Below are 23,250 nucleotides of genomic sequence, written 5' to 3' on the forward strand. Positions count from 1 at the left end.
CCACAATTGTCCGTTCTGATTATTGTCATCTAATCTGATCGTTGAGGCGAAAGTCAGACATTTAGTCTCGTTTCAAATCACCTTTGGCTCTCGTGGAATTTCCACTTGCGCATTTGTTCGGTGTAACTCGGTTGAAAGGGGGCACCGACTTGATGGTAGATTTTCTTTAGATTACTTTCCCACCACCAGGAAGTAAACATTGACGAAGAGTTGGTGGGGAAGAAAGAAAGATTCGGTCCCGGCTGAGTTGGTGAAGGCTCCGCTCCTTTCTTAAACCGACCTTTTGTGTTTCGTCGTGCGCTCTCACTGTATTTACGGGACTCGTTCCGCAAACGTCACAGCCGCTAAAATTCAAAGTTGCAGGAGGAAGCGGCTTAAATCCTAAACGACAAGAACTCTGAGCCGGTTTTCGAGAAGCTACGACGTTGGGTTGGTTCCACGAAGTCATCTTGTCAGGTAAAGTAGGAAACTGCACGCCAGGGTTGGGTTAGCTTGGCTAGCTTGTCATGTTTAACTCGGATCCGTTGCGCACATTGAAAGATGGCGATTGCGTGAAATGTTTAATGTTGCTGCTTGCAAACCTTTCTAAGATCACCGTTTCCAAAAGACACGTTTGAGGGTTCGGGTTCGGTTCGGGTTCGAGATGGTCCCGGTTGTTACCGCTGTTTCAGCGTTAGCACCATTGTGCTAACTTAGCTGATTCAACTTCTCGCTAATTATTCTCATTATTATTCTCATTATTCTCTCATGTCACGGGGTGACGTCACTTTAACCTTTGATTCCACCTTGTTGCACTTACCTGCCGCGTAGCTACACATTAAATGACGTCACCATTTTTTGTGCAACTGAAGAAATACCGAATGAATACATGGATTTTTTGAATGTTTGCGAATGCTTTTAGTTGCCTAATTGTACTGGTATTCTGCATTATTCGAGTTTATTACGTGTGTTTTTTCCAGGTGGAGATGGAGGCAGGTGAAGGAAGTGGTGCCTTGAAGAGACAGAGAGCAGCCCTGTCAGATTCTGAGGACAATGCTTGGTTACCCCCCGGTAGGTGTGCATGCATTCACCAACCAGTGGTTCCAGTTGTGTTGAGGTGCGTGCGTGTGTGTGCGCGTGCGTGTTATCAACGAAGGGAGCGACGGTCAGAAGCGGCAGCGGGTGGAACCAGCTGGCCGGGAGAATCGCAGTCCTGAAGCGTCCTCCTCTGGACGCCTGGCCGGGCTGCAGACCAGAGCAGAACCACCCACGGTTCCTTCTGTCCGTTCCAGAGTTCAGCTGCTCACTCGGAGGCAAGATGGTAATCAGCTTTTTTGTTTTGGATGGACTATCAGCTTTCATTTCTAAAGCTCGTCCAGGTTTCAGCAAGCTGGAATCAATGAGAAGGCAACACATTGAATTTATCCTGAAAGTGCACATTTAAACATTGAAACACGTTGTTGGTGGTTGTTTAGGAGGAGCTCCTCTGGCCCAGAGGTGCCTGTCTGATCCTGGAGCAAACAGCCCCACGGTTTTCAATGAGAAGCGTTTCAATGAGCATTTTCTTGGTGAGGAAACACACACACACACACACACACACACACACACACATTCTCAAATGCCTGCAGAGTTTTGCTTGTGAATCATAAATGAAAGCACATCAACGCACATGTTTTTTTGTCATCAGTTTAAAACTGCACTGGTGTAAAGGCTCATGGTTGCTCTGGGTTTTGTTGCATCAATACATTAAATGTTGATTTGATAAAAGTAAAAATGTGAAATTTTATCATGAAAATTCACCATAGTAGTTATCATAAAGCTTCCAAAAACTGCCCATGTGTGATGTCTAGTTGTGATCATGTGGTTTTTCAGGCTGATTTCTGGATATTTGTTTCACCTAATGTGATTAAGTTGGGTGGCGTTCACGTTATCATCCAGGTGCGGGTGAGTTTCATCAGCGACTGGAACGATTTAAAGTTCCAACATTTGAAGGCAGTGTTGCTGCTGCCAAGAGCCCTGGCAGCCCCCCCCCTCGGACCTGCGGCCTGGTGTCTGGGCTTCAGCAGAAACTCCAGTGCAGCCTGACGCCCAGCTCCCAGCAGGCGTCCCGTATTCGGGAGGTCGGTTCGGCAGCGGATTCATCGAGTTTTTCACAGTTTAGTTTTTCTGCTGTGTGAATCACACAAACCAACCAAGTTTTCTCCTAATCAGGAACGGAGACAAGAGCTGAGCAAGCTGCAGCCCATCTGTGAGAACGCCTGGCTGAAGAGGAGCAATTCTGATCCCTCATTATCTCAGGTGGGTGCGAACCTCAGCGCTTTAGCTGGTAGAAATAGAGCGACATTCATCTACAGAACAACGAAGCCTGAACTTTATGACTTTGGTTTTCTTCACAATGGTTTATATTTTGATTTTGTTTCACTTTAAAGAATTACGGAACAATGCAACTGTATTCTATAAAACAGGCTTATGTCACAATATATCTGTCTTTTTATAACTAAGTGAATTGCTGGAGAATTTCACATACAACCGCTCCTAAACCTCCATGTTAGCAGATAAAGACTCCTACAGCGCCCCACTGGGTGCCTCCATCTCCATCCATACGGGGACTCCAGTGGCATCCCAAGCAGCCCTGGGATGTGAGTTGGTGTCTGAAAGCACTTTATTCTGTCTGATACTGATTCTGATTCTGATTCTGGTCTGACGGTGGATTATCGGGGGTGTTTGGGGTGTTTTCTATTAATCACAAATCACGACCATAACGAGGAAGTCTCCCATTTCTGGACACTAGTCACACAAGTCTATCAACCTTTTAACTCTTCTACAATCCCGTGTATGATGGAGGGATTCACCTTCATCCCTGATCCACTCCGTCATCATCACCATCATCATCATCATCACACCTTGAGTGTGTCCCTGTTGCATCATTAGCAGCATAGCTGATAGCTGAGGATGATCCGTGTCCACGTTGTCTGAAACTGTCTCACGTTTGTGTCTCCGTAGGCTGACGATGACGCTAAAATAAAAGATGGAAGCTTCATTGCATCAGGTGCAGAAAAGAACCCACCAGATGAGACGGGTAAGGCCTTTTACGTTCAGCGTCTCCTGTTGGGCCATTTTTACACACATTCAATAATACACAAAATGAATTGAAAGACACCTTCAGCTGCACAATAACACATGTTATTGTGGTATTTAGATCAGCTTCTCCTCTTTCCAAACCTTTTTTTACACAAAATACTAAAATGTAGTTCATACATCCCATAATTAATGAAAGTACAAACGGGCGTTTTGGTTGTGAGACTGCTTGAACTGCTGAAATTCGCAGCAGCGGTGCCTGTTGAGCATGAAAACGGTCCTGAAGTGCAGCAGCAAAAGGAATGCAACCTGGAAGATGCTCTTCCAGGCGAAGGAGCTGGGGAGGCCGCGGAGCCCAAAGCGTCACAACGCCAGGTGGTGCTGAAGTTGTCTTTTAGTGAGGATCAAAGGTTTTCCACCACTTCTTTTGGTGAAGAGCATTCAGAAGATAATCCAAGTCCGCTTGAAATAACTCATTTAATGGGGCCAGAAGTGTTTGTTTTAACTGAGGAACCACGGGAACATCTCCGAGCTCCTGAAATCAAAGGGGACGTTCACTCCTTCCCGGCGGAGGAACGAGTCAGCATTGCAGTCGGGAACCTCCCACAAAGAAGCCGTGAAAGTTATTTGGCTAGCTGCCGTGATGTCCTTGAAGACAAGGATCACAGACCAGACGTAAAGGAAGTGGAGCCTGAAAGTGGTGTGGATGACGCTGTGAAGGAGCCGTCAACGTTCAGCACAGAGCCCGGCAGCATGGTGTCCTCTGAAGGAGGTTTTGAGGGCCCGCAAAGAGGAAGTACAGCTCATTTCCCTCTAAAACCAGGTCCGGATGCTGTAGCTAGAAATACCTGTGAGGAAACAACTTTGGGCCTCATCATTTCAAAACATGCAGATCTAAAGCCAGAAAAAACCAAACTATTCTTTTCTGTAGAGCAAAGCCAACCTGGAGCTTTAGAGTTTAAAGCAAATGGAGTTGAACAAAAGGTTAAAACCCAGGCTGAAGCCTTAGAACATGTTTGCACTGACACCCCTGGACATCCAACAGAGGCCCATGTTGCAGATAAAGATCTGGCAGAAGTCGATCAGGGGCCAGAGAACAAAGAGCTTGTAGCGGAGGAGACAAAAGGAAAGGTGGAGATTGGAGAAAGATCAAAGAAAGTCACTTTTCTCCTGGAAGCTGACGTTCTCGGTGAAGCCACGCTGACGGAGAGCATCGCTCCGATGGGATCCAGCACTCGAACGATCAGAGGTTGGTGGTGTGAGTGGCAGAAGATGCACCTTCAACACTTGGGCACAAACGCGTGCACGTGGACATTTTCACAAGGTGACGCTCAGTTTGTAATGCTTTGTTCTGTTGTTGAAAGTCACGTGCACCTTTTGTTTTTGTGCACAGAAGTGAGTTGTCACGACGAGAAGAATTCTGCAGACAGTCTCGACCAGATGTTTGAAGAAGTCTTTGAACATGTGGACCGGATGGAGGAAGGCGGGGGGGGGGGCGAGGACGATCATGACAGCAGCGTTGGTGCTGAGATGAAGACTGAGCCAGAGGAGCAGACCACCCAGCAGGAACCTGAGAAGACCAAGAACTGTGAAGACATTGAAGAGGAGCTCCTGACCTTTCCTCCCAGTGGCATCCTGTCTCCCCTCAGCAAGTCTGTAGAGGCGGTGGTCACTCCTCTGGTGAGATTTGATTCATATGATGTTCAGGATGTTACATCACCTATCAATCACTTAAAGAATCTTCTGTTTTGGACCCATAGCGACTGACAGTGAGCCAGGAAGCTTCTCACCTGCCCAGCCATCCTGCTGAGTCTGCGCCTCTCTACAGGTACCCAAGGCTGCACAGGTGTGCGTCACGTCACCGGCGGCGGTGTGCGTCACCGCGTCCGGCGCCGGTGTGCGTCTCTGGCGGATAAATTTGATACATTTGTATCAACATAAAGTGGAGATAATCATTAATCATTTAATTGTGCCCAGAGAGTGCAACAGTCTTTGAACTAAAAGACAAAGGCTAACCCTTGGTGCTAACCCTTGGTGCTAACCCTTGGTGCTAACCCCAGGTGATCGCTGCACGCTAACATATTGAGCGTATTTCGGTATTTAGTCATGTTTCCAAAGTAGTAGCATTTAACCTGTTCAGGGCGTCTTAATTCTGACCTGTCACGGCCCCGGTTGCTGCTGCTAACCTCCGCCGTGCTGCCTGTGCTCGGTAAATGTGACGGTGCACGCTTCGCAGGGCTTTGCTTTGCTTGAAAGTGACAACTTTATTGTCCAGCAGAAGTGGCAAATGGAAAAGCCGCTGTCAAGATTGCTTTATTTTTCATTTAAGAATCCATGGATTCATGATCAGCCTTTCAAGAGTCTCGAAGCATCATTTGTTTGTAGCACCTGGCCAGAACACTTTGATGACAACAATGTGGGTTTTTAATTCAAATGGAATGAATCCGATATCGATCTGTCGGTTCTAAACAACAGTTCAGTCATTTCTTTTTCTGATGATGCCATTGTGCTGTACACGCCTTGGTTCTTATTTTTGCTCTATTGAAATAATTGTGCTTTGCTTTGGTTTTTCTGTAACGGACAGTGTTGATGCTTACCGGACCCAAAGACGGACGAAGAACCCCACTGTTCAGAGCGCCCCCCCTGATGCTCGGAGGGCTCCGCAGAAGCCTCCAGCACCTGTCGACTCCAAAGAGAAAATCGCTGTGTGTTGCTTCATTTCTGAAAGGAGCAACGAGCCAGGCGCTTGTTGCTAAATGCAGCCTTCACTGCAGTAGCTTCAGACGTTTGAAAGCTAATTAGTTCCTTTTTTGCAGGCTCTGAATGAAGAGGCAGGGAAGCTGCAGACTGTGATCAGCCAGACGATGCAGGCTCTGAGCTGCTGCACCGATGAAGTGCACGGCCGAGGATCCCTGGAGGAGGCTGAGGCTGAAAAACTGCTGCTCGTTTCTTGTAAAGCCATAACCTAGATTTCTGGCCTTGTAGTCGCTATGACTGGTTAAACAGTAGGGGGGAGGGGGAATTAACAAAGGACTTGTTAATGTTGGAATAGTAACAAACTTGTTTGATGCCCCCCCCCCCGGCAGGTGAGAAGCGCTCTGCTCTGCTAGCAGAGATCACCAGACTGAGGGATGAGAGGAGCTCTGGAGAGGCGTCGGGGGAGGATTCTGCTTGTGTTGATCAGCAGCCCTGCAGAGGAACTGTTGGCATCACAAACATACGGCTGCCTCTCAAGCTGGAGTTTGTCTGCTCGTCACACAACCGCCCAGGTCACTGAGTAGAACCTTACTGGTATGTTTCCAAAAAGACAACGTAGGTATTGATGGCAGCAGTTTTTGTTTGCCTTTTTAGGTCGGCCAAGTCACTACTTCTTTGTTCTGATCCGTTATGGCCCCTGCAGCATTGCTGCCACACCCCTGGCTACAGCTGCTGATGCTCAGAACGGAGACACCATCTCCTTCCCTACTTCTGTCACCTTGTAAGATCCGTATGTGATGAACATTGCTGAGTCTGAAACCTCAAGGGTTAGGGCTCAAGGGTTAGGGCTCAAGGGTTAGGGTTAGGGCTCTAGGGTTAGGGCTCAAGGGTTAGGGTTAGGGCTCCAGGGTTAGGGTGAGGGCTCCAGGGTTAGGGTGAGGGCTCTAGGGTTAGGGCTCTAGAGTTAGGGTGAGGGCTCAAGGGTTAGGGCGAGGGCTCTAGGGTTAGGGCGAGGGCTCTAGGGCGAGGGCTCTAGGGCGAGGGCTCTAGGGCGAGGGCTCTAGGGTTAGGGTTAGGGCTCTAGGGTTAGGGCTCTAGGGTTAGGGCTCTAGGGTTAGGGCTCTAGGGTTAGGGCTCAGGGTTAGGGCTCAAGGGTTAGGGTTAGGGCTCAAGGGTTAGGGTTAGGGCTCAAGGGTTAGGGTTAGGGCTCCAGGGTTAGGTTGAGGGCTCCAGGGTTAGGGTTAGGGCTCAAGGGTTAGGGTTAGGGTCAAGGGTTAGGGTTAGGGCTCCAGGGTAGGGTGAGGGCTCCAGGGTTAGGGTGAGGGCTCTAGGGTTAGGGCTCTAGGGTTAGGGTGAGGGCTCAAGGGTTAGGGCGAGGGCTCTAGGGCGAGGGCTCTAGGGGGCAGGGTTAGGGCTCTAGGGTTAGGGTTAGGGCTCTAGGGTTAGGGCTCTAGGGTTAGGGCTCAAGGGTTAGGGCTCAAGGGTTAGGGTTAGGGCTCAAGGGTTAGGGTTAGGGCTCAAGGGTTAGGGTTAGGGCTCAAGGGTTAGGGTTAGGGCTCTAGGGTTAGGGCTCAAGGGTTAGGGTTAGGGCTCCAGGGTTAGGGTTAGGGCTCAAGGGTAGGGTTAGGGCTCTAGGGTTAGGGCTCAAGGGTTAGGCTCCAGGGTTAGGGTGGAGGCTCAAGGGTTAGGGTGAGGGCTCTAGGGTTGGGCTCTAGGGTTAGGGTGAGGGCTCAAGGGTTAGGGTTAGGGCTCAGGGTTAGGGTTAGGGCTCAAGGGTTAGGGCTCCAGGGTTAGGGTGAGGGCTCCAGGGTGTTAGGGTGGAGGGTCTAGGGTTTTAGGGTGAGGGCTCTAGGTTAGGGTGAGGGCTCAAGGGTTAGGGCGAAGGCTCTAGGGCGAGGGCTCTAGGGCGAGGGCTCTAGGGCGAGGGCTCTAGGGCGAGGGCTCTAGGGCGAGGGCTCTAGGGTGAGGGCTCAAGGGTTAGGGTAGGGCTCTAGGGTTAGGGCTTTAGGGTTAGGGCTCTAGGTGTTGGGGGCTCAAGGGTTAGGGCTCAAGGGTTAGGGCTCAAGGGTTAGGGTTAGGGCTCTATAGGTTAGGGCTCAAGGGTTAGGGCTCAGGGTTAGGGTGGGGTCCCGGGTAGGGTGAGGGCTCTAGGGTAGGGCTTCTAGGGTTAGGGCTCTAGGGTTGGGGCTCAAGGGTAGGGCTCAGGGTTAGGGTTAGGGCTCAAGGGTTAGGGCTCAAGGGTTAGGGTTAGGGCTCTAGGGTGAGGGCTCAAGGGTTAGGGTTAGGGCGCTAGGGTTAGGGCGCTAGGGTTAGGGCTCTAGGGTTAGGGCTCAAGGGTTAGGGTTAGGGCTCAAGCCGACTCCCTATGTAGTGAACAGGGAACAAACATGTTGTTTCATCCAGAAAACTTTTGTTCTGAACTCTTTTATGAATTCTTTCTAATTCTAGGGTTAGGGTTCGGGTTAGGGCTAACCCGAATCCTAACCCTTACAAGTTGGACTAATGTATTACCTGCTTTGTCTTTTGGTGTCAGGAAGGATATTCGCTCATCCTTTGAAATTGATGTGGAAGTTTACAGTTTGGTAAGATGAAATCTTGACATGCTTTCACTTCATCCTTTTTCCTTGATTCTAAATTAATAAAGCCCAGGACGCAACTTTATTGTAAATGAAATAAATCGCAGGAGTCCATTAAGTTAGTGGCTCTTTGTGTTTGAAGGAAAGATTTGAAAGACCAAGTGTTTCTATTTTCAAGTCAAGAAATACCATAATTTCTGCTGTAGACGGTGTACCTACATGTAAGATGCGTCGGGGATTATGGTGGTGAATCAACCTTCTACATATTTAATGGAAATGTGTCCACCTCAGTACCTCAGACGCCACTGAAGCAGAGACCAAGGGGAGCCCCTTTAGGGTTAGGGTTAGATTAATCTCGACTGGTCACCTTTGAGAAAACTAGATTGGCCCGCCTAAAGACGGAACCCTGCATGAAAAGACGTGACACAGAATTTTTCAAAACGCTTTTAATTAAACACGTACCAGCAAAATTCCACAAATCTTTTGTTTTGTTTTGAACACCTGTAACAAGACTGATGGAAATGATGAAGAAAAAAGCCAAGAAAGCTTAAAAAATGCAGCTGGCTGTCTCCGTCCCAGCCTGGAACGTTTTCAAGGTCGGGCCACTGCAAAGCTTTGGTGGTCTTGCATTGAGACATTAACCCAAACCCTCACGCTGCCGTCTCCAACGTCTCGCTGTGATGCCAACCCTAACCCTAACCCAACCCTAACCCTCTAACCCTAACCCCTAACCCAACCCTAACACCCTAACCCAAACCCTCTAACCCTAACCCAACCCTAACCCTGACCCTCTACCCTAACCCCTAACCCTAACCCTAATAAAGTGTAATTGCACATCCCGCGCGCACACACCACAGAGCAAGAGATAGGAAGTGCAGTGAACAAACCATCAAGAGACAGCATGAAAACATACTTAACAGTGATGAAAAGAAAGGCGGAGAGAGACGGAGATAATGAGACATACGAAAGTCTCCCGAAAGCTAAGACGAGGAAATATGACGAAGCCTTTATAGCGCTTGGCTTCACTGCGACTACGGTGGAGACGAGGAAAGACCGGTGTGTTTACTGTGTCTAAAAATGTTGGCAGGACAGCATGGAGCCAAATAAATGAAGGCCTCACTTAAAGACATTACACCCCAGGCACGCTGATAACCCTAACCCTGGTTAACCCTAACCCTGGTTAACCCTAACCCTCACTTAAAGACATTACACCCCAGTAATGCTGATCAGCCGCTTGAGTTTTTTTTCGGCAAAAACGTGCTGAATATTGGCAACAATCATCCTGCTTTGGTTTATATTTCTTTTTTTTGTTTTCTTTAATATTAATAAGGATACAATGTTATGCAGAGGTGTACTTATAACAATTTCATAGACAAATTATACTAATTATAGTCACGGGGGGGGCGCAAAATGTTTTCTTCTTCCTAGGGGGGGCGTAACAGAAAATAATTGAGAAGCACTGCTCCAACCCAACCCTAACCCTACCCTCTAACCTAACCCAACCCTAACACCCTAACCCTAACCCAACCCTAACACCCTAACCCGAACCCTCTAACCCTAACCCAACCCTGACCCTCTAACCCTAACCCCTAACCCAACCCTAACCCCTCTAACCTAACCCCCTAACCCAACCCTAACACCCTAACCCGAATCCCTCTAACCCGAACCTTCTAACCCTAACCCCTAACCCAACCCTAACCCCTCTAACCCTAACCCTGACCCTCTAACCCTAACCCTCTAACCCAACCCTAACCCCTAACCCAACCCTAACCCCTCTAACCTAACCCAACCCTAACCCTGACCCTCTACCCTAACCCCTAACCCTAACCCTAATAAAGTGTAATTGCACATCCCGCGCGCACACACCACAGAGCAAGAGATAGGAAGTGCAGTGAACAAACCACCAAGAGACAGCATGAAAACATACTTAACAGTGATGAAAAGAAAGGCGGAGAGAGACGGAGATAATGAGACATACGAAAGTCTCCCGAAAGCTAAGACGAGGAAATATGACGAAGCCTTTATAGCGCTTGGCTTCACTGCGACTACGGTGGGAGACGAGGAAAGACCGGTGTGTTTACTGTGTCTAAAAATGTTGGCAGGACAGCATGGAGCCAAATAAATGAAGGCCTCACTTAAAGACATTACACCCCAGGCACGCTGATAACCCTAACCCTGGTTAACCCTAACCCTGGTTAACCCTAACCCTCACTTAAAGACATTACACCCCAGTAATGCTGATCAGCCGCTTGAGTTTTTTCGGCAAAAACGTGCTGAATATTGGCAACAATCATCCTGCTTTGGTTTATATTTCTTTTTTTTTTTTGTTTTCTTTAATATTAATAAGGATACAATGTTATGCAGAGGTGTACTTATAACAATTTCATAGACAAATTATACTAATTATAGTCACGGGGGGGGCGCAAAATGTTTTCTTCTTCCTAGGGGGGGCGTAACAGAAAATAATTGAGAAGCACTGCTCCAACCCAACCCTAACCCTAACCCTCTAACCCTAACCCAACCCTAACACCCTAACCCCTAACCCAACCCTAACACCCTAACCCGAACCCTCTAACCCTAACCCAACCCTGACCCTCTAACCCTAACCCCTAACCCAACCCTAACCCCTCTAACCCTACCCCTAACCCAACCCTAACACCCTAACCCGAATCCCTCTAACCCGAACCTTCTAACCCTAACCCCTAACCCAACCCTAACCCCTCTAACCCTAACCCTGACCCTCTAACCCTAACCCTCTAACCCAACCCTAACCCCTAACCCAACCCTAACCCCTCTAACCCTAACCCAACCCTAACCCTGACCCTCTAACCCTAACCCAACCCTAACCCTAACCCCCTAACCCAACCCTAACACCCTAACCCTCTAACCCTAACCCCTAACCCAACCCTAACACCGTAACCCTGACCCTCTAACCCTAACCCAACCCTAACCCTAACCCTAACCCAACCCTAACTCTCTAACCCTAACCCTAACCCTTGACCTGCAGCAGCTCTGTTTCCTGACAGCCAGACATGTGCGTTACATGTATGTAGCGGTCTGCAGCTCAGGAACTAATGATAAAAAAGCGCAGGGTTGGACTCCTGGGAGAAAAGGAGTGGTTTATATGCCAGTAATGAGGGGAATAATGTAATAATGAAGCAAAAATACCAAATAATGCACTTCTTGTTTGTGCTATTCTTCTATTAGTGAGTTTTGTTGTCCAGTAACATTAAATGCACACTGCTGTTGGAGATTAGTTTTAATGTGTGTGTGTGTGTGTGTGTGTGTGTGTGTGTGTGTGTGTGTGTCACCGTTCAGTCCCACACCTCAGCCAGCTGCCCTCTGGAACGGCCCACCACCAGGTCTCGGGTATGATCAGAAAAATCTTAACTGATTGGTGCTGTTGGCTGTAATGGGTTAACCCTAACCCTGTAATGGGTTAACCCTAACCCTAACCCTGTAATGGATTGATGATCTAAACACACTTTCAGGTCACTCCTAGGAAGCTTCTGAACACCATCACAGTGAGTGTCTACTTGTGTCTCTCTTTTTTTTATTTTTTTAAGTTTTCACATAATTCACAACAAAGATTTTCTGTGTTTTTGAGCAGCGATCCAGTAACGGGATGACATGTAAGTCTCCACTGGCCAATATTCCTGGAACACAGGTTCAGTTTCATTGTTCTACCCTCTGGGAGGGTTCGAACCCTCTGGGAGCAGCTGAATAATTCTTTTTTTCTGTGATACCACCGTCTTCTCTGGCCAAGTTTCCATTAGTAACGGTTGAACTGATCGTGCTCGTTTGTCTGTTGCTTTGCCTCCCTCCTGCCTCCCTCCTGCCTCCCTCTTGCCTCCCTCCTGTGTCCCTCCTGCCTCCCTCCTGCGTCCCTCCTCCCTCCCTCCTGCCTCTCCTCCTGTCTCCCTCCTGCCTCCCTCCTGCCTCCCTCCTGCCTCCCTCCTGTGTCCCTCCTGCCTCCCTCCTGTGTCCCTCCTGCCTCTCTCCTGCCTCTCTCCTGCCTCTCTCCTGCCTCTCTCCTGCCTCTCTCCTGCCTCCTCCTGCCTCCCCCCTGCGTCCCTCCTGCCTCCCCCCCCCCCTGCGTCCCTCCCTCCTGTCTCCCTCCTGCCTCCCCCCTGCGTCCCTCCTGTCTCCCTCCTGCCTCCCTCCTGTCTCCCTCCTGTCTCCCTCCTGCCTCCCTCCTGCCTCCTCCTGTCTCCCTCCTGCCTCCCTCCTGTCTCCCTCCTGCGTCCCTCCTGCGTCCCTCCTGCCTCCCTCCTGCCTCCCTCCTGTCTCCCTCCTGCCTCCCTCCTGCGTCCCTCCTGCGTCCCTCCTGTCTCCCTCCTGTCTCCCTCCTGCCTCCCTCCTGCCTCCTCCTGCCTCCCTCCCTTTTGTCCCTCAGCTGCTGCTGCTCCTCTCAACTCTCGGCGCTCCAGCACCTTCTGCTTGGTGGGGTCCCACAAGATCACGTTGGCCTCGTTGGGACTCAGCAAGTTCCCACTGGATAAGGTGAGGAAACAGAACACAATCAGGAAAGGGATTGGTTTGGGAAGGGGGGGGGGGGTTCTATCTTAAAACCAAAACGAAATGAAACAAAATGATTAAAAAAAAACTCCAAGAAAAAGAATTGGGAAAAAGTCTTTTAAAGGTTAGATGTGTTTGTGTGATATTCTGATATTTGTAGCACTGAACTGGTGATTCCCAGTCAGCACTGGGAATGCCGCCCAGCTGTGGGGAAGTCTTGGCTTTCCACGAATATGGCTGAAAAAACTGAAACGCTCTGCAGATTTTGTGGTGTTGGTTCACCAGTCCCAGAGCAGGGTAGAAGAAGAGGACGTCCATTAACGGCGTGAAACTATCCAGGAAGCTCCCTGTACTTCCTGTTGATGCATTTCCACTGGTGGTGTTCTGGCCTGTTAGGGTTGACCTTTATATTCCAAACACGAGTGCTACACGTATCGACCAGGGTCACAATATCCCTAACTAAACTAACCTTCCTTCATTTTTATTTTCAAAACAAAGAAACTTTTTTCTGTAATTCTGTTTTTTCTGTTTGATTTTTAAAATGGAAAAAAGGATTTTGTTTTGAAAGGGAATTATGAGAAACTAAATCGTGCCGGGATTTTAGAGCTGCTCATATTGATGTGTTGGGAATCTGGGAATGTGTGATCCACTCCCCATTATCAGGCATAATGTGGCATTGATGCAGCATTCCCAGTGTGCTTTATATTCTAATGATATTAATGACGTTCTTTAAATCCTGCTTCCCTTTATTGACGGCTTCATGGTTTGATTTGAACTTTGTGAAGCAGGAAGAAGCTTTTTGGAGGCATCAGTTACTTTTACTGTGCTGATTTCCTCTTAAAGCTGTTGCCAGGTCCCAGTTTGGACCATTTGGTGAGATAAAACCGGATCCTTAAAGCAGAATTATTGTGGGCTGAATGAGTCGAATGATGTGAACGGCAGGAGTTCATCCCGAACCCTTCTTCTCAGCAGGACTCTGTGCTGGATCAGCACATTTCTCACGCACCATTATTGGAGCACAAGTCGTTAAAGGAGTGCTGCTAATGCTGTGAATCGATCCAAATTAGTCCAAGTGATGGTCCTCTCCGACCCAGCACATGATGCTACCGGCGCCGCGCGCGTTCTTCCAGTCTGTTAACTCTTGTGGTGACATAACGTCTCCTTCTCCCCTCCCTCGTTGTTTTGCTTCCTCCACTCAGATGAAACTTGATGGGAAGATCCGGAGACTGCTGGGAGATGAATTTCAGGAAAAGGTTTCACTCGTCACGCCGTCCATCTCTAACCCTAACCCTAACCCAAACTGCTTTGAGCTCCAGGACTAATTCACTGACGGTTCCTTCTTAATCGGATGTGGATTGTTGACACTTTTTCTTTGATTTGCCCTTCTGTTCTAACCCTAACCCTAATCTAGCCCTAATCTAACTTTACCCCTGACCCTAACCCTTCTGTTCTAACCCTAACCCTAATCTAACCCTAACCCTAACCCTTCTGTCCTAACCCTAACCCTAATCTAGCCCTAATCTAACTTTAACCCTAACCCTAACCCTTCTGTTCTAACCCTAACCCTAATCTAACCCTAACCCTAACCCTTCTGTCCTAACCCTCCCTAATCTAACCTAACCCTAACCCTAACCCGTCTTGCCCTAACCCTAACCCTAATCTAACCCTAACCCTAACCCTTCTGCACTAACCCTAATCTAGCCCTAATCTAACCCTAACCCTTCTGTTCTAACCCTAACCCTAATCTAGCCCTAATCTAACTTTAACCCTAACCCTTCTGTCCTAACCCTAACCCTGAATCTAACCCTAACCCTAACCCTTCTGCCCTTCTGCCTAACCCTATCTAGCCCTAATCTAACCCTAACCTAACCCTTCTGCCCTAACCCTAATCTAGCCCTAATCTAACCTTAACCCTAACCCTAACCCTTCTGTCCTAACCTAATCCTAACCCTAATCTACCCTAACCCTAACCCTAACCGTTCTGCCCTAACCCTAATCTAGCCCTAATCTAACCCTAACCCTTCTGTTCTAACCCTAACCCTAATCTAACCCTGACCCTAACCCTTCTGCCCTAACCCTAATCTAGCCCTAATGTAACTTTAACCCTAACCCTAACCCTTCTGTCCTAACCCTAACCCTAATCTAGCCCTAATCAACCCTAACCCTTCTGTTCTAACCCTAACCCTAATCTAGCCCTAATCTAACCCTAACCCTAATCTGGCCCTAATGTCCTGGTGTGTCTGTGCCCTGCAGGTGCCTTTCCTGTCTCCTCTAGAGGGCCACATCTACCTGCAACTGGACAGCAAGAGTCACTCTCTTGTACATCACCAAGGCTTTCTGGTCAGCAGCAGATGTTCCTGATGTTCCTGATTGTTCCCGCTCTCTCCAGCCTCTAAGTAATAATGTTGGAGCAGATGAGTGTCTCCAAACTACAGTTAAACCCTCTGACTGTACACAGACCATGTTTGAGCTGATCAGTGGATTCGGAGTTTGGAATCGCCGATACTTTGTTCTGAAGGAATGTACGATGTACTACTGGAATCATCCCAATGACGAAGGAACAAAGGTGTCACATGACCGACCTGCACGTTGCTCAGTAACTTTAGAGGAGGCTGAAATCTGCTTTCATCTTCCAGGAAGCCGAGAACAGCATCGCTCTCTCCGATTGCTATCAGTCTGTCAGAGCTGTCCAGAGGGACCTGTGTGCCCGACCTTTCACCTTTGAGCTGGTGAGCGCCCGCCCGCCCCAGCAGGACGGTGGTGATCAGGCCTTGGCGAGGTTAGACTGCACACACGCATCTTCATTGTTCGTCTCTTCATGCCACTGCTGAAGCATTCCCAGCATTCCCAGATCTCCCATCCGTGCGCTCGCTGCCCATACGGGACACATGCACGGACACGTGCGGCTCAGCCAGCGGCATCACTTCGGCCCGTCCCTAGAAGGATAAATCTGGAATGATTTATTGACTAGAAGCACTAAAATATGTCCAAAAGAAGTCACACGTTGTAGTGCAAGACTGGTCAGCATCAGATCAAATCTGTGTCCAGCCCTTCAGAAGGCTTCAGTGTTCCTGACCTTTGACCTTTGACACGCATGAAGGCTCTTTTCCTTTAGGTTCTCAGCTGATACCAAACAGGAACGACTGGACTGGATGGAAAAACTGAGCCAAGTTCTCCTGGACTTTCACACGTGGAACCCAAGATCAGCGGCCGAAGCCCAGGGTGGTCAGTCCGGTGGGGGTGGGGGTGTGAGGGAGGGAGGGAGAGCATCCTGGAGTGGGGGGGTGAGGGAGAGCATCCTGTAGTGGGGGGGTGAGGGAGAGCATCTGGGGGTGGAGGTGGGGCTGGGGGTGTGAGGGAGGGAGGGAGGGAGAGCATCCTGGAGTGGGGGGGGAGGGAGAGCATCTGGGGGTGGGGCTGGGGGTGTGTGAGGGAGGGAGGGAGGGAGAGCATCCTGGAATGGGGGGGTGAGGGAGAGCATCCTGAAGTGGGGGGGTGAGGGAGAGCATCTGGGGGTGGGGGTGGGGGTGTGAGGGAGGGAGGGAGGGAGAGCATCCTGGAGTGGGGGGATGAGGGAGGGAGAGCAACCTGGAGTGGGGGTGGGGGGGTATTCTGAATTGGATTTTCTGTGTTTTTGCTTTTCTTTAATTGAAACATTAATCTTAGTTTTTCACTTTTATTTTGTACGATGGAGTTTTGTTCATTATTTTAGTTTTCTGTGATCATATTTCTGCTGCTGTGGCCTTTGTTTGAAGTATTTGGACACTAATAGTTAAGCTGCAAACATCTTATTGGGAGTTTTAATCCCAGTTTTGCTTTTTCTGGAAAATATCGTAACATGATAAAGAATGATGGTCTAAAGGATTATGGGGACCCAAATGCCCGGTCCAGCCTGTTCCAGACTGAACCGGTCCAGCCTGAACAGAATCTCATCTGTTGAAACCGGAGCAGTTTTAGCTGGAACCCTGACGTGGACTCGATGCTTCTGGACCTTCTGTGTACTGTTTTACTGTTTCCTGTCTGTCAGGTTCTCTGATTAGAATTCCAACGGTCATTTCATGCACTTAAGAGAATAAACTGATTTAAATACATTTTTATTTGGACATTTGACCAACCAAGACGGGAGATTTGCATGATGATGTATAATAATAGCACATATATCACAACTTTGACGTTTCAGGACTTTTACTTCTGCTTTTCTATTTTATGCATTTCACATTTACAATGGTGGAGACAAAGATCTGAGAATCTGGCAGGAAGGAATGCCGGCTCAGGAATGTCATTCAGGAAGCAGTCTAGAATTAGACTTCCTGTTCATCCCACTGCTCCTCTGGGTGGGACAACACGAGCAGGGCTTCTTTAAGCACGTGTCCAAATGTGCCCGACCCCCGGAGGTGGCGCCCGACCCCCGGAGGTGGCGCCCGACCCCCAGAGGTGGCGCCCGACCCCCAGAGGTGGCGCCCGACCCCCGGAGGCAGCGCCCGACCCCCGGAGGCGGCGCCCGACCCCCGGAGGCGGCGCCCGACCCCCAGAGATGGCGCCCGACCCCCAGAGATGGCGCCCGACCCCCAGAGATGGGGCCTTCACTCTTTATATTTCTCCAGCTTTTTCCATACGAATGCTCAGTAATCTCCAGCAGAATTAATATTAATTAAATATACGGATCAGTGACGGGCCAGAACGCTTCAGCCCTGTTTGTGGGCGTGGCCCTGTAATCTTCAGCCCTGTTTGTGGGCGTGGCCCTGTAATCTTCAGTCCTGTTGTGGGCGTGGCCCTATAATCTTCAGCCCAGTTTGTGGGCGTGGCCCTGTAATCTTCAGCCCAGTTTGTGGGCGTGGCCCTGTAATCTTCAGCCCAGTTTGTGGGCGTGGCCCTGGCCCTGTAATCTTCAGCGATGTGGTCCCACCCTGAGGAATCCAACGTGCACAACATCCTGGTGTGTCAGCGCCATTCATGTTCCACGGAAGAATCCAAGATGATGATGGGATGGACGGGAGGGCCACTTCCAAAGGGCCCCTGCAGCCAGAGCTCTGCAACAATGGAGAGAACGAGGAAGGAAGTGCGGAAGTATTGAAGCAGTCACTTTTGATTGGTTAGTCAAAAGTATTTCCATTTTTCCGGTCAATAGTCGTTCAATCCCAGGCTAATTCCTGCACCGGGAGCCGATTCTGTATAATATCAGAGGTGGACCCTGCTGGTCTTAGACGCTGTGGTGATGCTCACGGGGTCTTCAGACCAGACCAGCTCCTGGGAGCCATTGGGCTCCAAGACAAGTCATCATTTGGCTATCGTTAAAGTCTCAATTATTTCTAGAATTGAGATTAATTAATTGTTATAATTGTGATTATTCTTCTGGTGGCCTCTCTCCTCTTTGACATGTTTGCTGTTCTTCTCTTTTTCCTCTTTTTTTTTGAACAACCTGTGGAGACACAACAGCTTTTGATGAATAAACCAGCAGTTTTGTTGGTTGTAGCCACGCTGTTTCCTCCTATGCTAAGATGCTAACAAAAGCTACCAGCTTGAGAAAACTACTAGTTGTCATGGAGATGGTGTGAACATAAAACCACAATTGCTGTAAGTATTTTAAAAGCACCACAAATACATTCAAAAGCTAAACTCTCATGGAACATTACAATACAAGGTATTCAAGTTAAAATGATGATACATGGACTTTATATTAGATTTATATTATATTTATACTATAGCTCCAATCTCCCAATTATTGCAGCTCCCGTCAACGATATTGTTGATATAAGAGTCATCAGACGTGTGTTTGAAGGTTCTGTGTGATTAAGGTAAGTTTAAGTGTTTCTCCCTCAGAATTACAAAATTCTGAGAAAAATACTTTCTGCATTCAGCTCACAATTTGTTTAAGTTGTTTAAAGTTATTACTTTAAAATGTGTTGGTGTAAAAGTAGAATTTCCCCACAGATTGTTAAATTAAAATAGGAGTTGATGAAATAAAAAGCTCCAACTTTTCCGCATAGATTTTGTACAATGTGACTTTTGAAATAAACAGGTTAGGTTCTGTCCTGATGCTCCACTGGTGCCGTCATCTCGGCTGGACCACGACTCTTCCTGTCCCTGCCCCCTTCTCCCATCACGCTCTTCCTTCCAGCCTCCAGGATTATCCTCAGCCCTCTTCCAGCTCCCTCCCTTTCCTGTCAGCCTCTCAGCCCCGAAGAGAGCGAGGAAAAGAGTCCCGTCAGAGCGGACATGTGCCCGTTCTCCTCTGTTCTGGTGCAGCCGAGCTCTCGTCCAACTGAACCTCAATGTCAAGAGATCAGAACCATGTTGGTGAGCAACCTGAAGGTAAACGCACCTCACACACACACGCACACACACACACAGCTAAACGGCCAACACCCGCCCCTCCAAGTGACACAAAGTGATGTCAAGTGTTTATGAACTGGGCCAGTTATCAATTATTCATATTCAGATTTTTACTGCAATGGCTTTTGGAGAAATACAGTTTTGTAGAGTTGTGTAAAGTGAGGAAAAATCTTATATAATTAGATAATTGTAAATGGACTTCAGAACTGTTGGCAAACAGTTGTCTGAAGGAAGTAAAACTAAGACTCCAGGCGAAGGCGAGTTCCCTCATTGTGCCCATGCAGGCGTCCAAGATCCATTTCAGCATTTATTCACTATTGTCTCCATTCGTTTTGGCCAGTGATTCATAAATCCTGGCTCTCACAAATGCATCCCATTTGGGAAGATGAACAAAGAGCGGAAACAAGTGTTACTCAAAAATGTGTTTTTAACTCATGGTAGCAAGAAAAATACGAGCCTCATTTTAATTTGGAGTTTAATATCTAATAAGAGGGTTAGGGTTAGTTCTGGAAATGTTCTGGAAACCCTTTCAAAATAAAAGTTGGGTTATGCTAAAAGTCCTCAGTGACATTCCATGACTGTTAATTCCTAAAACCTAATAAAATGAGGAGTGTGATCCACAGACAGAGTCCTCCGTGTTGGTGAGCGAGGATAGCACTGAGCCAATAAGCAAGGCATTATTCACTGAAGCTGCGTGGTCATGTGACCCTGAGAGGCTGACGATGCATCAGCAACGATCTCCTGCTGACCCGACGGTTTGGGTGACTGAAGAACCTCGTTGTCCTCTTGAATCCCAGGTCTTTTCTATGTGGACTCATTTCCTACCAAGGTCCACAAATATGAATGACCCCAGAAGTGTGTTAATCCCCATGAGTGGTGTCCCTTATACACCAGTGTTAACTAGCTAGGTGGAGGGTTAGGGTTAGGTGTTAACTAGCTGGGTGGAGGGTTAGGTGTTAACTAGCTAGGTGGAGGTTTAGGTGTTAACTAGCTAGGTGTAGGGTTAGGTGTTAACTAGGTGGAGGGTTAGGTGTTAGGTGTTAACTAGCTAGGTGGAGGGTTAGGGTTAGTGTTAACTAGCTAGGTGGAGGGTTAGGTGTTAACTAGCTGGGTGGAGGGTTAGGGTTAGGTGTTAACTAGCTAGGTGGAGGTTTAGGTGTTAACTAGCTAGGTGTAGGGTTAGGTGTTAACTAGATGGAGGGTTAGGGTTAGGTGTTAACTAGCTAGGTGGAGGGTTAGGGTTAGGTGTTAACTTGCTAGGTGGAGGGTTAGGTGTTAACTAGCTGGGTGGAGGGTTAGGGTTAGGTGTTAACTAGCTAGGTGGAGGTTTAGGTGTTAACTAGCTAGGTGTAGGGTTAGGTGTTAACTAGATGGAGGGTTAGGGTTAGGTGTTAACTAGCTAGGTGGAGGGTTAGGGTTAGGTGTTAACTTGCTAGGTGGAGGGTTAGGTGTTAACTAGCTGGGTGGAGGGTTAGGGTTAGGTGTTAACTAGCTAGGTGGAGGGTTAGGTGTTAACTAGCTAGGTGGAGGGCAGGGTCGGAGGTGCCCTCATGGCTGATATTCTGTCGGTGATCTGAATCCAGTACAAAACATCGTCAGCTGCACACCACAAGGTCATGACCTTAATGTACCCCCCCCCGAGGCTCCATGAGCAGACCATATTGTCTCTTCACACATTAGCCCATCTGCAGGCTCCTTGATGCTCTTCTACTTAGCTTGCCCTCTGACTCCAAGCTCCTTTGGTAACCTTGTGGTGGAGCCTCCTCAGTTCACCTTCACTGGACACACAAACAGGTTCCAGCCCCAGTTCTTTGCTTCGGCTGACAATAGCTAATCCTTTTCCTTTTGAACACCTCATCGACAGAAATGAACATATAACAGCAGGATTCTGACCAAAGGACCAGGTCTGGCTGCAGCTGGATTGCTGCAATTTCTAAGTTGGAAGGAGCTTCTGACTTCAGACGACCTGCATTTCCCAGTTTCAGGCTGCATTAATCAAACATGAATCTGGAGGTGCTCGTTTAGGTAGCTGCTTCTCCCCCTGCTGAAAAAGGGGTGTTGGCTCCGGCACAACACAGTCTTGGGTTCTAAGGGCATGGCCGTCGTGGTTGCCATCTTGACTTACACTGCTTGGCTAGGGTTAGGGTTAGGTTAGGGTTGGTTAGGGTCAGGGTTGGGTTGGTTAGGGTCAGGGTTAGGTTGGCTAGGGTCAGGGTTGGGTTGGTTAGGGTCAGGTTGGTTGGTTAGGGTCAGGTTTGGGTTGGTTAGGGTCAGGGTTAGGTTGGCTAGGGTCAGGGTTGGGTTGGCTAGGGTTAGGTTAGTTAGGGTCAGGGTTAGGTTGGTTTGCAAAGCTCGTTGTTCCCAAAAGGCTTTTTAGAGCCGGTAGACATTCATTTTTCATTTATCTGTATTTCCATGAGTTAGGGTGAAACAGCACGGAATTCTTTTGGTTAACCCTAACCCTAACCTGCTGATGTTACATTAAGATTCCGAGCTTTGTGACCAACTAACCCTTTTCCAAGTGTTTGCCGCTGTATCTCCAGGATCAGTGCCTGACTCGGTGCCGTTCTCTGTTCCCGGGACAGACGCGAGGCCGGGGGCTGAGGCCTGGCCCGAGGTGGAGCAGGCGGAGCGTTTGGCTCGTGGCGCCGCCCTGAAGTGGGCATCGGGTGTTTTCTGTCGCCCTGAACATCTGGAGCGTTTGAGCCAGTACAAGAAGAGAGAGAGTCAGAGGACCACCTCCATCCACACCAGACTGAAGGTCACATGACAAAACCACACGAATGAATGAATAAAACAGCGTTACAGAGTAAAAGCTCAACCTGTTTACATCCTGTTTGTTGAGTCAAGCTGTGATATTCACTGTGTTTCTGATCCAACTAGTGTTTCTTTCTATCATTTATCCTGTCAATGCAGCTCGTAGTTCCCTTTAAATACCTCAAAATAAAGTGTATTCAAAGTAAAAAAAAGTGTGTGTGAAGTACCTAAAGGTCCACTATTGTGATTTTAACTCCAGTTATTGGGTTAGAAATCAGTGAGTCGATCTGCTGCTAACCCTAACCCTAACCTAGTGAGTCGATCTGCTGCTAACCCTAACCCTAACCCAGTGAGTCGATCTGCTGCTAACCCTAACCCTAACCCAGTGAGTCGATCTGCTGCTAACCCTAACCCTAACCCAGTGAGTCGATCTGCTGCTAACCCTAACCCTAACCCTAACCCAGTGAGTCGATCTGCTGCTAACCCTAACCCTAACCCAGTGAGTCGATCTGCTGCTAACCCTAACCCTAACCCTAACCCAGTGAGTCGATCTGCTGCTAACCCTAACCCTAACCCAGTGAGTCGATCTGCTGCTAACCCTAACCCTAACCCTAACCCAGTGAGTCGATCTGCTGCTAACCTAACCCTAACCCAGTGAGTCGATCTGCTGCTAACCCTAACCCTAACCCAGGAGTCGATCTGCTGCTAACCCTAACCCTAACCCTAACCCAGTGAGTCGATCTGCTGCTAACCCTAACCCTAACCCAGTGAGTCGATCTGCTGCTAACCCTAACCCTAACCCAGTGAGTCGATCTGCTGCTAACCCTAACCCTAACCAGTGAGTCGATCTGCTGCTAACCCTAACCCTAACCCAGTGAGTCGATCTGCTGCTAACCCTAACCCTAACCTAGTGAGTCGATCTGCTGCTAACCCTAACCCTAACCCAGTGAGTCGATCTGCTGCTAACCCTAACCCTAACCCAGTGAGTCGATCTGCTGCTAACCCTAACCCTAACCCAGTGAGTCGATCTGCTGCTAACCCTAACCCTAACCCAGTGAGTCGATCTGCTGCTAACCCTAACCCTAACCCTAACCCAGTGAGTCGATCTGCTGCTAACCCTAACCCTAACCCAGTGAGTCGATCTGCTGCTAACCCTAACCCTAACCCAGTGAGTCGATCTGCTGCTAACCCTAACCCTAACCCAGTGAGTCGATCTGCTGCTAACCCTAACCCTAACCCAGTGAGTCGATCTGCTGCTAACCCTAACCCTAACCTAGTGAGTCGATCTGCTGCTAACCCTAACCCTAACCCA

At 48.6% G+C, this 23,250-nt stretch overlaps 2 protein-coding genes and 1 long non-coding RNA gene across 6 annotated transcripts in view; all 3 read left to right on the forward strand.

The window, feature by feature from the left end:
• Positions 1 to 16,888, forward strand: anln2 (anillin, actin binding protein 2). Its single transcript, XM_057052639.1, has 26 exons — positions 1 to 456; positions 960 to 1,050; positions 1,136 to 1,300; positions 1,455 to 1,547; positions 1,918 to 2,099; positions 2,191 to 2,277; positions 2,532 to 2,618; positions 2,983 to 3,058; positions 4,103 to 4,381; positions 4,451 to 4,737; positions 4,818 to 4,885; positions 5,642 to 5,762; positions 5,874 to 6,009; positions 6,144 to 6,326; positions 6,409 to 6,535; positions 8,288 to 8,336; positions 11,649 to 11,699; positions 11,822 to 11,854; positions 11,941 to 11,962; positions 12,727 to 12,833; positions 14,048 to 14,101; positions 15,102 to 15,188; positions 15,307 to 15,414; positions 15,485 to 15,627; positions 15,964 to 16,119; positions 16,876 to 16,888. The coding sequence occupies exons 2-26, from the start codon at positions 966 to 968 to the stop codon at positions 16,886 to 16,888; spliced, it is 2,799 nt and encodes a 932-aa protein (XP_056908619.1). The 5' UTR covers positions 1 to 456; positions 960 to 965.
• exoc3l1 (exocyst complex component 3-like 1) overlaps positions 16,439 to 23,250 on the forward strand; it is a 16,542-nt gene continuing 9,730 nt past the window's right edge. The window contains exons 1-3 of one of the 4 annotated variants that reach the window (XM_057052200.1): positions 16,439 to 17,282; positions 17,423 to 19,160; positions 21,725 to 21,942. In XM_057052200.1, the coding sequence (XP_056908180.1) occupies positions 19,121 to 19,160; positions 21,725 to 21,942 (258 nt within the window). In that variant the 5' untranslated portion in view covers positions 16,439 to 17,282; positions 17,423 to 19,120. Of the gene's footprint in view, positions 17,283 to 17,422; positions 19,161 to 21,724; positions 21,943 to 23,250 lie in introns of those variants that run through there. The other 3 variants (XM_057052199.1, XM_057052197.1, XM_057052198.1) reach the window with 3 other exon arrangements.
• LOC130536337 (uncharacterized) lies at positions 19,167 to 21,718 on the forward strand. Its single transcript, XR_008953333.1, has 3 exons — positions 19,167 to 20,199; positions 20,262 to 21,415; positions 21,462 to 21,718. It is a non-coding gene; the product is annotated as an uncharacterized LOC130536337 (long non-coding RNA).

This window comes from Takifugu flavidus, chromosome 13 (genome assembly GCF_003711565.1).
Source record: "Takifugu flavidus isolate HTHZ2018 chromosome 13, ASM371156v2, whole genome shotgun sequence".
NCBI classification, from domain to species: Eukaryota; Metazoa; Chordata; class Actinopteri; order Tetraodontiformes; family Tetraodontidae; genus Takifugu; species Takifugu flavidus.

Excerpts from the sequence above, each read along its gene's own strand:
- anln2 (XM_057052639.1), top strand. The coding sequence starts at position 966 with ATGGAGGCAGGTGAAGGAAGTGGTGCCTTGAAGAGACAGAGAGCAGCC. Across the intron at positions 2,278-2,531 it reads CTGATCCCTCATTATCTCAG|CAGATAAAGACTCCTACAGC; the intron begins GTGGGTGCGAAC and ends CCTCCATGTTAG. Across the intron at positions 4,738-4,817 it reads AGGCGGTGGTCACTCCTCTG|CGACTGACAGTGAGCCAGGA; the intron begins GTGAGATTTGAT and ends TTGGACCCATAG.